Source organism: Daktulosphaira vitifoliae, unplaced genomic scaffold, assembly GCF_025091365.1.
Source record: "Daktulosphaira vitifoliae isolate Bord-2020 unplaced genomic scaffold, ASM2509136v1 Scaffold_3, whole genome shotgun sequence".
In the NCBI taxonomy this organism is placed as follows: Eukaryota; Metazoa; Arthropoda; class Insecta; order Hemiptera; family Phylloxeridae; genus Daktulosphaira; species Daktulosphaira vitifoliae.
Window position 1 is genome coordinate 27,044,360 of NW_026099574.1, and position 17,398 is coordinate 27,061,757.

At 25.3% G+C, this 17,398-nt stretch overlaps 3 protein-coding genes, 1 long non-coding RNA gene and 1 other non-coding gene across 9 annotated transcripts in view; 4 read left to right on the forward strand and 1 right to left on the reverse strand.

Moving 5' to 3' along the window:
- The window catches only part of LOC126902578 (protein Dr1), a 4,750-nt gene extending 4,002 nt beyond the window's left edge, over positions 1–748 (forward strand). Inside the window, exon 4 of the mRNA XM_050679979.1 lies at positions 377–748. Coding sequence (XP_050535936.1) covers positions 377–496 — 120 coding nt within the window. The 3' untranslated portion in view covers positions 497–748. The remainder of the gene's footprint in view (positions 1–376) is intronic.
- A 1,086-nt stretch (positions 749–1,834) lies between these two features.
- On the forward strand, positions 1,835–4,828 carry LOC126902577 (ras-related protein Rab-9A-like). The gene is made up of 3 exons (XM_050679978.1): positions 1,835–2,146; positions 2,297–2,491; positions 4,235–4,828. Exons 1-3 carry the CDS (start codon positions 1,952–1,954, stop codon positions 4,496–4,498), a joined length of 654 nt encoding a protein of 217 aa, XP_050535935.1. The 5' UTR covers positions 1,835–1,951; the 3' UTR covers positions 4,499–4,828.
- Positions 4,829–6,909: 2,081 nt separating this feature from the next.
- On the reverse strand, positions 6,910–7,646 carry LOC126902584 (uncharacterized). The gene is made up of 2 exons (XR_007703262.1): positions 7,540–7,646; positions 6,910–7,418 (listed from the first exon to the last, which is right to left on the reverse strand). It is a non-coding gene; the product is annotated as an uncharacterized LOC126902584 (long non-coding RNA).
- LOC126902579 (serine/arginine-rich splicing factor 3-like) lies at positions 7,605–13,771 on the forward strand. 5 transcript variants are annotated; one of them, XR_007703254.1, is made up of 7 exons: positions 7,605–7,892; positions 8,210–8,431; positions 9,921–9,968; positions 10,590–10,667; positions 10,921–11,222; positions 11,367–11,492; positions 13,220–13,771. XR_007703254.1 is itself a non-coding variant. In XM_050679981.1 (6 exons), the coding sequence occupies exons 2-5, from the start codon at positions 8,220–8,222 to the stop codon at positions 11,482–11,484; spliced, it is 456 nt and encodes a 151-aa protein (XP_050535938.1). In that variant the 5' UTR covers positions 7,618–7,892; positions 8,210–8,219; the 3' UTR covers positions 11,485–11,492; positions 12,509–13,175. The 5 variants fall into 5 exon arrangements, 3 of the variants coding, with proteins under 3 accessions (XP_050535938.1, XP_050535937.1, XP_050535939.1); XM_050679981.1 differs by lacking the exons at positions 10,921–11,222; positions 13,220–13,771 and adding an exon at positions 12,509–13,175 and having other exon boundaries at positions 7,618–7,892; XM_050679980.1 differs by lacking the exon at positions 10,921–11,222 and having other exon boundaries at positions 7,645–7,892.
- LOC126903400 (small nucleolar RNA R38) lies at positions 9,895–9,972 on the forward strand. The gene has a single exon (XR_007703496.1). It is a non-coding gene; the product is annotated as a small nucleolar RNA R38 (small nucleolar RNA).
- Positions 13,772–17,398: the final 3,627 nt, after the last annotated feature.

The following is a 17,398-nucleotide window of genomic DNA, read 5'->3' on the forward strand; positions in this document are numbered from 1 at the left end:
AAAAAAAAAAAAAAAAAAAAAAAAAAAAAACATCATAGTAAAATTAATACCTCCTCCGCTTCGCATCGAAGCTAAAATTGTATTAGACCGCAAGTGATATGGTAAAAAGGAGTTAATATTAATGAGTTATGTTAATCAGACACATAATATATTTACTTTCAATACTAAAGTACCATATTAATACAACCTTAATAAAAAAAAAGTAAAAAAAAACAACTGGTCATATCAACAATGTATTATTACCAAAACTAAAACAAAAAAAAACTACAAAACTTTAGATTAAAATTAGTCTTTTTTTTTTTTGGTTAATGTTTTCTTGAAGTAACATTATTTAAATTTGTATTGTTAATATTTTTACTAACTTTATTGTTTTTAGGCTAGAGAAGAGCAGATGGCCCAAGAACAGCAACAGTGGCAAGAACTACAAGCTGCTGCTCAAAGAGCTGCAGTAAAACCTAAGACTGAAGAAAGTAGTGATGATGATGATTATTCTTAATGTTTTTTAATTGACGATTGAACTCTTTTTTTTTTTTCTTGAGTTTATTTTTATTTCTTCATTATATTGTTATAATATTTTATATCTTATTCCTTTTTTAAATTTAATATTTACTTTATTGACAAACAAATTAATTTTAAAATTCCTTTAGTTATAATTAAAAATATGCAAAGTGCATATGAATTATTTTTCATTAGCTTATTTTAATTTTTTTTCAATTAATTAAGTAATTTAAGTTCAATACACTAAATATGATCTTTAAATTGTAGTCTTATTCTAGAAAAGACATAATAGTATTCAAGTTTAAATAATTGAATTACTTACACATTATTATTTTAATAATTAATTTTAGGGTACTACTTTGAAAAGAGCCCTACTTCATCCGTAAAAGTTATTACAAAAATATTCAGTAGTTATGTATCTTTTGTAATTGATCTAAAAAAAAAATTGAAAAGTTGCTTAAAAAAATGTATTTTATTATCATCTATTTCTAAACTTAACAGATTCAGATATTTTGTATTTGAAACCTAAAAAATCTTTACAATATACAAAAAAACTAATATGATATTATTGCTCATATATGATATTGATGTCTTGTACCGTCTTTAATATAACAATATAATCATGTCCAAAGCTAACCTTGATTTAATAATACCTGGTGTAGAAAATATTAAAATATACATTTTAATATTATTGGGCTTGATATTGGAAAAAGAAGTAGAGTAGTTTTATTAAGAAAGTTTTTTCAACAGCACTATTTTACATATTATAATTTATAAAGGATTAATTTAGTAAGGCTTTAAGATATTACCTATCTCAAAAATTTAGAAATTTATCAACTGAATGTCCGCCATATTCTAACATCCAGTAAAATTTAGCGTAACTTTTATTTCTATAATTGTTGTATATTAAAAATAAAAATTTTACATTAGTTTTTTTACTAAAACATGTTAATTTACGAAAAGTTTAAAAAGAAAATCAAGATAACCATTTTGTAAAGTACATTTTGATAAAAAAAAATTATCGTATTTTATACATTCAGTAGTAAATTATCTGTAGTATTTTAAAGTTTGTGAAAATTTGAATTTTTGTTTTCTATGATATAAAACATTCAAATATGAATTGAGAAAAAGACAAGAAAACGAAATCTTTCATGCTAAATATTGATTGAAGGCACAACTTTAGATTATAGTTTATTTGGATGGATATTGGAGATTAATTAGGAGGTATGGAAAGTAATATTTATTGGTTGTATTGAATTGTCGTGGTAATGATAGCACTTCGTTTCTGATATTTTGTTATCTGTGATAATAGTATTAACTATAATATTTTTAAATTTTTATAAAATTATATATATATATATATACTTTAAATTATTATTCAAAATTATAAAAATTTTTTTTATAAAAATGATGAAATTGATTTAATTTACTTTTCTTTGAGATTATTTTAAAAATGAGAGGAAAACAGAAATTAGATAAACAGACTCCAATATTAAAAGTGGTAATTTTAGGTGACAGTAATGTAGGAAAATCATGTTTAATGAACAGATTTGTTAGCAATAGTTTTAGTGAACATACTCTACATACACTTGGAGTAGAATTTCTTCAAAAAGAAATCGATATCAATGGTGTGACTTACACATTACAGGTATATCAATCTATGAATTGTTTACAATTTGTGTTGTAATATTCTTTCTAATATTTAAGAGCTACACTATAAAAGTGTAGGAATTCGATTTTCTGTAACCAATTTAATATGTAAGAATATTCTTACTTCTAATTATTTTAAATGTTACAGATTTGGGATACGGCTGGACAAGAAAGATTTCGTACGCTGCGTACACCATTTTACAGGGGCACTGATATTTGTCTGTTAACATATGCTGTCAATGATATTAAAAGTTTTAGTAGTATAGATTCATGGAAAAAAGAATTTTTACAATACTCTAGAACTACTGATGAAAACTTTCCATTTCTTGTTGTGGCTACTAAAGTAATTGTAATATTTTTAAATAATTTGATCTGTTAAATAAATAACATGTATTACTTATAGTACATTAATAATAAAATATTTTATGAAACAATGACAAAAGAAAAAATTAAAAAATAAATAATAAATAGAGTGTAATAAAATTAATGTGAAAAAAATTATGACCTTTATTAGATCAAAGGCACAATTCCAAATTTTGGTTTTATTTGCAAGAAAAAATGAATAAGTCAAGTTAAATAATAAAATATTTTATTTTATTTTAAACCTATCCTATATCATATATATTAAGTTGAGAAGTTAAACTTTTATTTATTTTTTTCAATATTCAAATTTATATTTATTTTGCAAGAAAAATAAAAAATGTTAATTTTGATAACATCATAAAACATAGTTATAATATTTCATGTATAAATATTTTTTGCCGATCTGTCTCAACTAGGCATTTGTATAATTAAATAATGTTTATCAGTAGTCAGTACTCATATTCACTTTAATGTCAATAAATTATAATAATAACAAATGACCAAATTTCAATATGAAAAAAATTATTTTGTAAAAAAAGCCATGTGGGGCCCTTATTCTAAAAATGATTTAATTTATATTTGAACATTCACAATATTAATTGTGAAATTTTAATTTCAATACAAACTAATAAAATAAAACATGCACTTAATATTAACTGAACCCTTTTGAAATTTTTCAAGTTAGTGAATAATTAATAATGTTATTTTAAAGTATAACAGTTATTAATATTTACTAAGAGCTTGACAAATAATTTTTTTGTTGAAGTATTGATTATGGGTTTTTATGCTATTCAGGTTGGATATAGATTTTTAAATTATATTATTTTTGTGATTTTGGCATTTATTTGAATATTGTATGGTCTGTGTATAGAGTTTTTTCGGGTATTAGATCTTCTTTGGTTAATGAAAATAAAACACATTTTTTTTACTCGTAAATTTAATAATCTTTTATTTTGGGTTTTTTCATTTGCAGTATCCTATAGTTTTTGTTCAACATAATGTCTTTTTACTACTATTGAGAGATATTTTTAATGACTTAAAGATTGTATAATAAGTAGAAAACAGAATTATTACATTATTTCAGTTATAAAATTGTTATGGTTGGTTATATAAAATTTTTAATGATATTGATTTTTTTAGAAAATTGAATTTTAAATTATTTTTATATAAAACAGTTAGTAGTGCTTTTAAGCATTTATTAACATAATATGATTTTGCTAAATTTATAAAAATATACATATATTGTCTTTTTCTAGAAAACTAATGATTTTACAAGAACAAATGTAACACTTTTTTGTTCTAAATATTTAGATCTGTAATTATATCCTGTTTTTCTATTAGGAGTTTCACTTATTAGTTTTATAAAATAATAAAAAGACGAAAATAATACTCCAATTGGTCAATCTTCAAACCCAAATGGACATGGGTTAAACTTATCTAATTGACTTGAAATTTTTAATAGTTTCTTTGTACACCTATAACACAACTCTGAATAAAAATTTCTAAAGTCTGAATATAAAAAACATCCTAATCAAGCAATCTCAATTTAATCAATAATTTTTAATCCTTATAATTCATTGTCCTATATTTTTTATTTTTAAACTTTTTGATAAATTTTAAATATATTAAAGTTGAAAGTTTCCTATTACGTATTTACGTTGGGAGAATTTAACACATTTTAATTATGTATATTTAAAAATTATTGCATCACTCCTGTATTCAGGTTGATGTTAATCATAGAGCAATTTCAGAAGAAGAAGCTAGTCAGTGGTGTTCCAATTTTTTAAACACTCCTTATGTTGAAACAAGTTCTAAAACAGATAAAAATATAGAGACTGCATTTGCTATGGCCGTTGAACTCTGGGCTTCTTTAGAAAGACCTTCAGAAACTAAAATTTGCCATAGCACTTTAGTAAAATTGTCCAGACCAATTAATGGTAGTGCGGCATGCCCTACAGCTGAAGTAGTAACATCAAAATGTTGCTAAAAACTTAATTTGTGATAAAAATAACTTAAACTATACCTTTATATTTAATTGAACTGAATTATAATAATAACATTTTATATTCTTCATTTACAATCATAATTATTTGTAATAAAAATAATTATTTAAAGAGTATTTCGTCTTTATTAACAAGAAATTATTAGCAATTTGCATAGATTAATGATATTCTATGGCTAAATTTATGTTATAAATATAAACATTATTTTTTTTTTATATAATTTTTTTTCATTTAGCGGGTAATTTTAATATAAAACTATTGTCTTTTAAGTATTTGTTGACTTATTAATAAAATCTATGCATTTATTTTTTCAACTCTAATTTCATTTATTATGATTATTTTAGAAAGCTAAATATTGGGTTATACCTATTGATACTTCTTCTTTAAATCAAGTGTTGATTTCATTTATTTATCTATTGGCTAATAGTATTGCCATTACCTCTAATTGGAACCCAAAGGGTATTGTGCCTATTAACATACTGATATTTATATAAGGTTTTAATACCCAAATTTCAGCACCTATCTTTTCTAACTTCTTAAAACCGTCTGCATAGATTACAAACCCTCCATTCCTAGTCGTGTGGTTTATATTCTATTACCTACATGTTAAGATCTCAACTTTATAGGGGTCATTAGTTTGGAGAACAGGTTTGATACAGTCTGAGGGATATCACTGTATACTCTGATCTATCTCTTTTAGTATTAGTATCTCTTTTACCATGTTCTATAGTTTTGCTATCCATATCCACATATCTAATTTGTGAAATCTTAGTACTATAGCTTTGGCGTGAGCTTTAACTTCTAGATATAAAAAGGGTAGTTCAATTAGTACCTCCAGTGCCATCATTGGTATGGTTCTTATCGCTCTAGTAATGGCTATAACAACTATTTTTTTAATGTGTTCAAATTCTTTTTTGGATGTAATAAGTGTTACTCTGATAAGGCGTCATACATAATCATAGGTTTAATCATTGAAATGTATAGCCAACATATAACTCTTGAATTTAGATACAAAATATTTTTTAAGTTTTGCTGCATGTCCACAATGTAGCTTTCTCCTTTTGCTTTCCATGTCAATACCATATACTGATAGGCGATGTCCTAAGTAAGTTACTTCCCTAAAACCAAATTTATATTTAGAAACTTTTAAAGTTAATTTAGTGTTTATCAAAACCAATAAAACTTGTTTGAATTTATCTAACATGTCTTCTTTGAACATTACTGATATGAGCATATTATACAGACATCACGATTATGTAAATGATGACAGATATGCTACAATAATCAAGAAATTCGTATAGTGCATTAACTATCTCAAATACCATACACTTAACTGTCAAGTCTCATTTGGAGCAATGAAAGCAGTTTTTTTTTTTGCTTGTTCTGTTAAAGATACTTGAAGATATCCTGAAGTTATGTCCAATTTACAAAATAATTTAGTTATTTGTGTGTGTCAATTCACGACAAGACGAGGTTGTCTCTTTTTTATGAACTAATAGCACTGGTGACGCATACACAGTTATAGTTTCTAAAAGAATCCCCTATTCTTTCCATTTATCAAAAATCTGATTAATAATATTACTTTGCACTAGTAAGATATGGTCTACACATAACTAGTTGAGTATTTTCTACAATATCTACACTAGCATCTGTTCAATTCAGTTCCTTTAAATTGAAAGCAAAAGAAAACCTAAAATTATTAAGGTTTAATATAGAAGTTTATCATTATCACCCAAGGTTGAATCAAATTTAACTATGTCTACCTCTAGTACATTACAAAATTTTTCCTCCACTTTTTAACATATCTTTAGTTGTCTTCATTTACTAAAACACCATTATTGGTATCCACAATATTTACTAAAGAAACCTAGAAACAAATGCATTTTACAAGCCTATCGAGTTTTTTCAAAGATTTTTTCTTTAAATTTGTTTGAAAAAATTATATTGCATTGATAAGATATTGCAAAGTTAAATTTAAGGTGACAATACCCTATATAAAGTGGTATAATTTCATAATATTAGGTAAAAATGACCATGAAGTGATGAATATTTAATTACTAATTCATACATATATACATATTAATCTATACTACTACAGGTAAATGTGACAAAAATGTGCATAAGTTTATATTTTTAGTTATGATCAAACCTAACATTGCTGGTGCTACCTAAGTATGTATTACCGACTCGGTAATAATTTGAAACTACCAATTTAAGTAACTATACTTTTATTGTAAACAAATTTAATAAAAATTTATAACTACATTACTGAAGATTACTCTTACAAGAGAATAAGAAAATTATCAAAAAATAGCAAGCTAAACATATTAAAAATCAAGCACAACAGTAAAAAACTTTGAAAGCTCATAACTTTTAATCTATGATTTACCGACAACATTTTTTTATTTATTCTTAATCAGAATATTAAACTAAATCGTTCTAAATGCCTAAACATTAGCAAATAAAACATCACTAGTAGGCTAATAAATAATAGAGTTTTTGTTATTATAGGCCATCTTCTATCACTTATTGTTCAATTCATTATCCTTGGTTTTACTTTTGAGAGGGTTTACAATTTTTAAGATATTCTAATAATTTAATTTTTTCATGATTGTATATTTCATAATAAACAACTTCAAGTATAATCAACAAATGTTTTCAATCTAAGTTTGGTAAAATGCATTTTGACTGACTAGCTACAAAATTAGTTTATTTATTTATTCTTCTCTTAAACGATTTGAAAATTATTTTATTTATAGCGTTGGATTAACTAGTTTTGTTCTTTGGAGGTAATATAATACGAGGTAGCCCGTCATATTAAATTCGAATTATTGACGGAGCCTGCAAATCTCGTCAGAATATTATAAACTATATTCTGAAGCATTGAAGACTTGAATTTGTTATCTGAAAAAATATAAAAATCATCTAAATTTGAATAGCATCATAGTTTGCCCATTAGAGCTACATTACTGGCTATATTTAATACTATTTATATATATATATATTTAAATATCAAATTCCATACAATATTATTTATATGATCATCTAGCTTTGATAATGAGGTATGTAATCCATTATCCGACAGAGCGCATATACGTGACCAAAGAGTACTAGATTTTTTATTATCAATTTTGCTTAAAAATTCTCTGGTCCTACTATCAATATTATTAATAACTGAGTTTTGACTTCCATTATTACTACCACGTTAATTTGCATTGCAGCGTACCTATGTATTATTCGATTTTCGTTTGAATACAGAATGTCGTTTACTTAAGTCTTCTGCAGCCCAATTACCTTAATATTAGACTCTAAGGCCCGCGTTGTAATTTTAATTTATGCCCAGTTTTTAAATTACATAGTACGGAAAATAGGTTATTGGTAAGTAATTGATATTTACTTATAATATATTATCTAATTATATGAACTTACAATAGAGTATATTAATGTTATCTATCTAATCAATAAACTTAAAATGTTTAATTAATATTTGCAATTAAACTTAAAAGTTTTAAAATCTAATGAATGAACTAATTTTATATTTCCTACAACTCTATTGATAACCTTTGGACGTACTTAATATATTTGTTAAAATATGTTTGGTACATCATAAATTAAAAAAAAACCATTAGTAATTTAGATATCTTTTTTCATACACTAATAACATTGCAATTGAAATGAAACTATTAAAATTATAGTAATTGAGTTATGGCATCAAAACATCGTGAATGGGATCCAGCTTGTAAAGTTTATATTGGAAATTTAAAAAGTAATGCTAGTAAATACGAATTGGAAGACTTATTTACTAAGTATGGACCTCTAAAAAATATTTGGATTGCTCGAAATCCACCTGGTTTTGCATTTGTTGAATATGAAGATCCTCGTGATGCTGAAGATGCTGTGCGAGGTTTGGATGGAACGTAAGAACACCAATAAATATATAATTAAAAAAAAAATTTCAGTTATCCTTATAGCTTATAAATTCCTATCTGTACTACATAACATTAAGTATAAATTAAAAATATAGTTTCAAAAATATGATTTTAATAGAGTTAATTAAGGTTAACTTTTAAATTTTAATTTAATAAAATCAACTAAGATTAACTAAAAATTTATATAATTTTCATGATGAATTATTTTCAGTTATCCCTGTCAGACTAATATTGATGGTGATTTCTATAATTCTGAGTTGTTAGTTTACTTGAATCTTTATTAAAGGAATAATATGTTTGTTATTTATAATCAACAATTTGTAAGATTTACCTAATATAGTCATGTCAATTGTTAAATTTAAGAATACAATGTGTAAAATTAATCAAAAATTTATATAATTTACATGATGAATTATTCTCAGTTATCCCTGTCAGACTAATATTGATGGTGATTTCTATAATTCTGAGTTGTTAGTTTACTTGAATCTTTATTAAAGGAATAATATGTTTGTTATTTATAATCAACAATTTGTAAGATTTACCTAATATAGTCATGTCAATTGTTAAATTTAAGAATACAATGTGTAAAATTAATCAAAAATTTATATAATTTACATGATGAATTATTCTCAGTTATCCCTGTCAGACTAATATTGATGGTGATTTCTATAATTCTGAGTTGTTAGTTTACTTGAATCTTTATTAAAGGAATAATATGTTTGTTATTTATAATCAACAATTTGTAAGATTTACCTAATATAGTCATGTCAATTGTTAAATTTAAGAATACAATGTGTAAAATTAATCAAAAATTTATATAATTTACATGATGAATTATTCTCAGTTATCCCTGTCAGACTAATATTGATGGTGATTTCTATAATTCTGAGTTGTTAGTTTACTTGAATCTTTATTAAAGGAATAATATGTTTGTTATTTATAATCAACAATTTGTAAGATTTACCTAATATAGTCATGTCAATTGTTAAATTTAAGAATACAATGTGTAAAATTAATCAAAAATTTATATAATTTACATGATGAATTATTCTCAGTTATCCCTGTCAGACTAATATTGATGGTGATTTCTATAATTCTGAGTTGTTAGTTTACTTGAATCTTTATTAAAGGAATAATATGTTTGTTATTTATAATCAACAATTTGTAAGATTTACCTAATATAGTCATGTCAATTGTTAAATTTAAGAATACAATGTGTAAAATTAATCAAAAATTTATATAATTTACATGATGAATTATTCTCAGTTATCCCTGTCAGACTAATATTGATGGTGATTTCTATAATTCTGAGTTGTTAGTTTACTTGAATCTTTATTAAAGGAATAATATGTTTGTTATTTATAATCAACAATTTGTAAGATTTACCTAATATAGTCATGTCAATTGTTAAATTTAAGAATACAATGTGTAAAATTAATCAAAATAATGTATAATTTACATGATGAATTATTCTCAGTTATCCCTGTCAGACTAATATTGATGGTGATTTCTATAATTCTGAGAAGTTAGTTTACTTGAATCTTTATTAAAGGAATAATATGTTTGTTATTTATAATCAACAATTTGTAAGATTTACCTAATATAGTCATGTCAATTGTTAAATTTAAGAATACAATGTGTAAAATTAATCAAAATAATGTATAATTTTCATGATGAATTATTTTCAGTTATCCTTGCCAGACTTATAATTATGGTGATTTCTATAATTCTGAGTTAAAAAAATAATGGATAATTGTTTTGTGTTCCAAGTGTTGTTTGTTAGATCTATTTATGTCTTCATTCATATTCTATCGAATTGATCTGATTTCTAGGTTTATTCTTAAAGTAATTTTTGAGGTTGAATCTAAATCTTGAGGAGTTAAAACTGAAGAATAAATTATATTAGAATATATTCGTATTTATGTATTAATTATTTTATGTTGCACGGTATGAAATGTTTCAATGATTAAATATTTAATAGTTATGAAACATGTTTTTTATTTATATTACTATGAGCAAAATTTGATAACTATTTCTAATAAAATGATGTATTTTTTTATAATGAATATGTATGTAATTATTTATTAAACATTAGTTTATTAATGTAATTATTCTTCCCTTTTTAACAATGGTTTAATTATTTTAGGAAATGTGGGGATTCAAGAATTGTTGTTCAGATGTCTACTGGAAAGCGTCGTGCAAAAGATAAATCACCAGACTATCGGTGAGTAAAATTAATTTTTTTACCGTTATTCATGTTAAAACATGAATAGTATATGTTATGTACATAATATTTTTGGTTTTTAATATTTAGTATTTTTAATAAATAACTCAACTTAATCTGCTTGTCTAATGATGTAATTTAACTTGTGTAAAGTTAATTTTTAATTATTTTTTTAAACCACATATTCCTAACTATTATTTTATTTACTGGTGAAAATTTTTCTAAATTAATAAAATTTAAAAACTTTTGGCAGGTTATTTTTTGTAGATTCAACTCTAATGCTTTCTTCATCATCATCACTTCTACAACCAACTTACATCACAGTATGACCAATTTGATCAAGGAACAAACATTTGGGGGTGTGGTCTTCTTATCCTCTTTCTAGCAATATTCATTTCATATACGAATAAAGTTTTGGCTCTATTGTTCATCAGTTGCAGTATAATTGATGAATTAGAATCCGAATTTCATCTTTCTAACTACTGTACAATACAATTTGAACAATCATCCCAATGCATCATTTTTACATCAGTCATCATTTGGGTTTAGTTAAATGTAACTTTAAATAATTAAAACTACTAGGATGTTTAATTTTATTTAAAATATATCTTAAATGTAGTATCTAAGTAATAAATTAATTCTAAAACAAATTTTGTAGTTAAATAAATTTATTGTTTGTTATTTCTTTATGATTTTTAGAAGACGATCACCACCTCGGCGTTCTTATCGAATGAGATCTCAGTCACGTTCAAGAAGTCGCTCTCCTTACAGACATAGAAGAACACGTTCAAGATCATATTCTAATGGACGATATTAATCTGAATGGTAAAAGATGTTTCTAGTTATTCATAAATGTAATTCTGTAATTAATTGGATTGGATTTATATATCTGTAATGATACTCATACAATTTTTATTAAATATATACCCAATTCTTGATTGAATACTAAAAAAAATGTATCAATTAGCTGTTTTCAGTAGATGTAAAATAATATTTAATGTTCTAATATAATTTAAACATTTTCTATCATACAGTAGTATTTTTAAATACTTTAACAAATGAAACAACCAAACTAATACGTCTAGCTATTTTTATGTAAAAAATATATTTTGTGTACAAATTATTATTATTATATGTATACAGAATAATTGAAATCTGATAAGACTCATTTTCTATGGAACTATTGAGAATTTTTACTATTTGTAAAGAGAAAAAATATTGGGTTCAAAAACAACAATATATAGTTAAATAATTTTTTTATTTGTCTCTCCAGGGACAATGATCTATAATTATAATTCTCTTAAATGAAAACAGCTATTTTTAACTTTTAATATTATAGAAAAAAAAATAACAAACAACTTTATTCTTATAAAGTTTATAAGTTTAGATTTGAGAATAACAAGTAACTAAAAAAATATTGTCTATTTTTATTCTGCGAGTTATTCACTGGGTTCTGATAAAGTAATCATTGTATATATATACTTGAAATTTCAAATGACAAATTATATATCTAATTAGAGGTTACAAATTAAAAAAATATTGATTTAAAATTAGTTTTTGATTTTTTTGAAACCTTCTGTTTCAACTGAACTTACCAAATACATTTAATCTGTTATGTCGCTATTTATGGGTTGAGCCTAAATGCCCATCGACAGTATTCTAAGGGACCAACGGGGGATAGCTGGCTAGGCTATATCTACCTTAGGTACTGAAGTTTCCTATTTAATTTATATTCCCTTAGAGGAACTACCAAGGGTCGTTCTACAATATATATATATATAACACTTTAGGTTAACAACGATATAAATAAATATTTATTAAGCAATTGAAATATTAAATAGATAATACAACCTGCTGGACACCTAGAGATGTTATAATCCAACAGGGAGCTGACGGCGACACACACACACTATAATATACGGGGTAGCGAAGTTAAGTTAATTATCAGGCAAAAGTAGTGATCGCGAAGATGGTAAAATGTCAACTGTCGATAGGGATATCTTATTATGGCACATTGGCCGTGAATTGCAAAAAGTGTTTATGTGTGCAGTCCGCCCTCCTGTTAGTATTGCTGTATGTCACTGTGTTAATTATATATATATATATATATATCTATTAAACGGTACAACGATGTTATGGGAGACAGAGATATGGGCACATGCAAATGTGATCGTATCAAATCAATACTCTTTTCAAATAAATATTATTTGTATCACTTTATTTAAACATTGATTCTATTGTCAACAATCTTTAACTGCATTCCATCCAATTATAAAAATATTCATAATTTTTATTAATTAGAAAGTTTTCTATTATATATGCTAGTTATATATCTTGTAAGTCATTTTTTATTGTTAAGTAAATTGTTATTTAAAAAATGGGACTACTACCTTGGCAAAAAAAAATACTGCATGTTTTGTAGTCTAAGTATCTAAAACACCTCCTTTTTATATTTGTACCTATGGTTGATATTCCTAAAATGGATAAAAATAGTTAATAACTAAAAAGTTAAAAATATAGTCAATTTATAAATATATATATTTTTTTTATAGATACATGATATGCTACTACAACAATATGAGCAGTATAACTGAAATTTTATATTCACAGGCTAAATGTATTAATTATATTTTTAAATAAATATTTTATTAGAGTTATACAATTATGCTTATCAAATCTTATTTTTAAAAATGATTTGTTTATAATTGGTATTTAAATTTGTAATTAAATAATTAGTTCAGCTATGTTTAGTTAGTAGTGTAATTTTCTTACTGTTTAAATTTTTAAATTAATTAACTTCATCTAATGGATAATATTATTAAATATTAATGAACTAAAATTGTAACAAATTATATTAGTGTAAGAATTATGAATAGCAACTTAATATTACTATCAATGAAAATAATCATTACGTACTGTGTAGATTTAATTACAAAAGTAAATTAATGTCCATGATGAACAATGTTTTTTTTTATGTTCTATTATGTATATTATTTCTATATCCCTCATAAATTATAACAATATTACTTAAAACAATTGTATTATTTACAACTATGTTTTTATCATAATAAAGTTAAATAAATTGTGCTTTATTTATACATAAATGGCATTTTAAAAGTGATTATTTAAACAGTTAAATGATTGTGAATTATAAGTATCTATAGTTTTAAAAATAAATGTTCATTCATTATTGCTTTATAGATTAAAAGTAATAATTTTTTTTTATGTTTAAAGCAATAATGAGTTAGGGTTATTTAGGAGATTTTGTGACCCCCGCTTTACCCACTCACTCTCCAACACTATCTCTGGAAGAGAGTGAGGCGAGGGGGCCGCAAAGTCCCTTAATTACCCTACTTGAGTTTAAAATAATTTTTTTAAAGAGTTAATTTTAAAATAATTATGACTCTAGTACTTAATTGTATATATTATTTAATATAATAGTTTGCTTGGGTGAATAAAATGATGGAACATGTAGTCTCTAGCTTTGAAACTCTGTTACTGATATCACAATTTAGAAAACAATAGATCAGCTCACGAGTTTTAATCTTTTGATAAAAAAAAGTGAATTATATTGTCAGTGTACATTTCTTAAGTGTATTAAATTTCAGTATCAACTAAATTCATCTAAAAAAAAAACCCAGCACAGTGCTGTGACGGCACAGTAGCGTCATGGCATAGTTGGTTCCAGTATAGATGATATCTGACAGTGATTAAAATCGCTATCATTAAAGACGCTTCGATGTACATCTGTAGTGTTTAATTTTAATTAATTGGTGGATTATTCCAAAATCTACATGATCTGCTATTTCCTTATTTATATCCTGATTAAGATAAAGTATGTTGAATGAAAGAGGGATATAAATATTATTTTTCATGAAAAAATTTTATTGATCCATATACTTTTTAATAAGTTATAGCATTATAAAGTTGTAGCGAGGTGTAATATATAGAAGTAATAAACACTTTTACGATTTAATAACAACTATACTATATTACAACGAACTAACAAATAACAGCGAGAGACGAAGCGCGTTTAAGACAGAATGCGTAAGTGATTGACTGATCGATTGATTGACTGGAGCGACGATCTTGCCCTTAAATAGTCAGAGGAATCTTCTAGAGGCGGCGGCGGAACTCTCTAGAACAGAGGTTCTCAAAGTCAAATGAATCACGGACCCCCATCTAAAGACCTACAGTTTTAAAGACCTAACCCTGATATGTGCTCGCGGACCCCTGGGGGTCCGCGGACCACACTTTGAGAAACTCTGCTCTAGAACATTCGACCGCCACACGCTTATGTAGAGCGACGAATCTTCTAGAGGCGGCAGTGGCCGAACATTCGACCACCACACACTCCAAATAATAATAAATTAAACGTCACTTAAGTATTTTTTTTTTTCTCGCCAAAAAATTCCTAATTATGATTCTGGAACTTGAGCCCTCCCCGAAACCAATTTTGGATACGGGCCTGATGACGAGTAATATGTTATGAAATCATTTATGGTTTATTTGGTAATGGACTCTGCGGAGTCGGTATGTTGTAGGTGAGATGCATATAAAAGAATATTACATCATACAATTCAACGACTTACTATTGATTAAAATATAAATTTGAAAAATCGGTGTTAATATATTAAAATAAAAGAAAAGTAATCATTCATAAATGATACAATTGTTTTATCATTTTTAACGTGTTAATTATTAACAATTCATAAATTAGAATATGTGCAACAGAAGAGTGTAAAAAAAAACTTCATTTCCAATATAGCGTATTATGATTTTTAAATATCAATAAAATAAAATATTATATATCCATTTAAGCTTTAACATATTTAAATATAATAATTCGTTAATAAATATTTTTTAAAATAGGTAATTAATTTTTTTTCAGTTAAAAAAATGAATAGGTCAAGTCCCGGTTTCAGCGCTACTCATATATCAATAGTAAATTTAGTTTATATAATAAACTAAATATTTGAATCGCCGCATATTAATAATTTTTTATTTGCTCAAAAGCATTCTAAAAGTAAAAATTTCGGTAAAAAATTTTGTGGTAGCGTAAATTTTTAAGGGGCGATACGCATTTTTCGAGCCCCTGGCTACAAATCATTTTTTTAATAAAAGTGATTTTCAAAAACAAAATAATTAAACCCCTTTTATTAATAAACAATTCAAATGCGTTATTATTTTTGGCATATTAACGTCAAATAAATAAATGTAAGTTAAATGAAAAATACACCATAGTGTATCTCGGGCCAGAAAATATTAATTTAGTAAATTAAAAAAAATCTATGATCATGAATAATTTTTCAATACAGAACTCTAATTATTATGGTATTGAGTAAGTTTTACATTACTGGTACAAAGTTAAATACACAAGACGGATGTTATATATATTGATACATGCCAGTAAAATCAAAAAATAAATTGCTGTTCAAAGCATATACAGTGGATCCCCTTTATACTCGTGACTAGTTACATCGAATGTCTTCTTCTTCTTCCTCGTCTTAATCCTAACTACTTGGGATCGGCCACCCTTATCCTAAACTTCTACTTGACACGATCTCCCACATCATCCTACGCTCACATCAGCTCTCCATATCTTTTTTGATCTTCCTCTACCTCTTCTTCCTTCGACATTAATTTCTATAACTCGTCTATTTGTAAAATTATTTTGTATTTTCTATGTTGAGTAAGAGTTAACAATCAGAGGTGAATATTGTAGTTGGGTTTTTTCAACTTCAAATTTACAACTTTTTTTAATTATTGTTGTATTATTTAATTAACTACAACAATTTAATTAAATAAATGAAGTATTGATTTTAATCGAATATTCATTAGAATAAAAAACATAGCCGAGTAGACCGTTCTTACGTATTGCGTATTTGGACAAATATTTATAACCCCTTTGATTCCTGTCACAAATACCGACAACTGTCGGGAAGATGATGAATAACGAATACCGAACACTAGTACAAGTACACCATTTCCACAACTTGACAAGTAACGAATATTTGGCAAATAGACAAGTAGTGGCAACTCGGCTTATGGATTCATTAGCATTGCTAATACTTGGCTAGGGGCATTGCCATACACTTGGATAATTAACTTAAACCTTTATGTTATATGATTTGTGTTGCTGAAGTTATCTTTTATTAAGTTGATGACTTATTTCGTCATTTAAAAAAGAGTATTCATTTTTTTTTATAGAGATGTCAAAATAACTTTTCACAGGACGCTGATTAACTCTAGTCGGCATTACATGTCCCTTACCATGTTTTATCATTAACTGAACAGTAAACCAATATATTGGAAAAAAAATTATTTGTTTCCCTCTTTGAAAAATTACTGGATTTTTTGGTCATGTATGGAATATTTATTAAAATAAAAGACAAGGGAATTTTTAATCATTCCACGAGTCATCGAGTCCTGATAGATATACGTTATGTTACGACTGTGAAGTTAGCAATTCCTATATAGCAATTCCTTATCACATATAAAACTCAAATACACCGCTAGAGGGCGCCACTTATTTAAAATATATGTTTTATTATTAAATAGATTCGANAATTTTTATGATTGTTTCAATCCATTAACAATTTTTAATGATTCACTAATTAATTTTGAAAATAATATATATTATTATAATATAACGAATTGTCAAATCATAATTCATTTATTTAAAATTGTAACAAAATATAAAAATTATCAGAGCAACGCCCAACAACCAA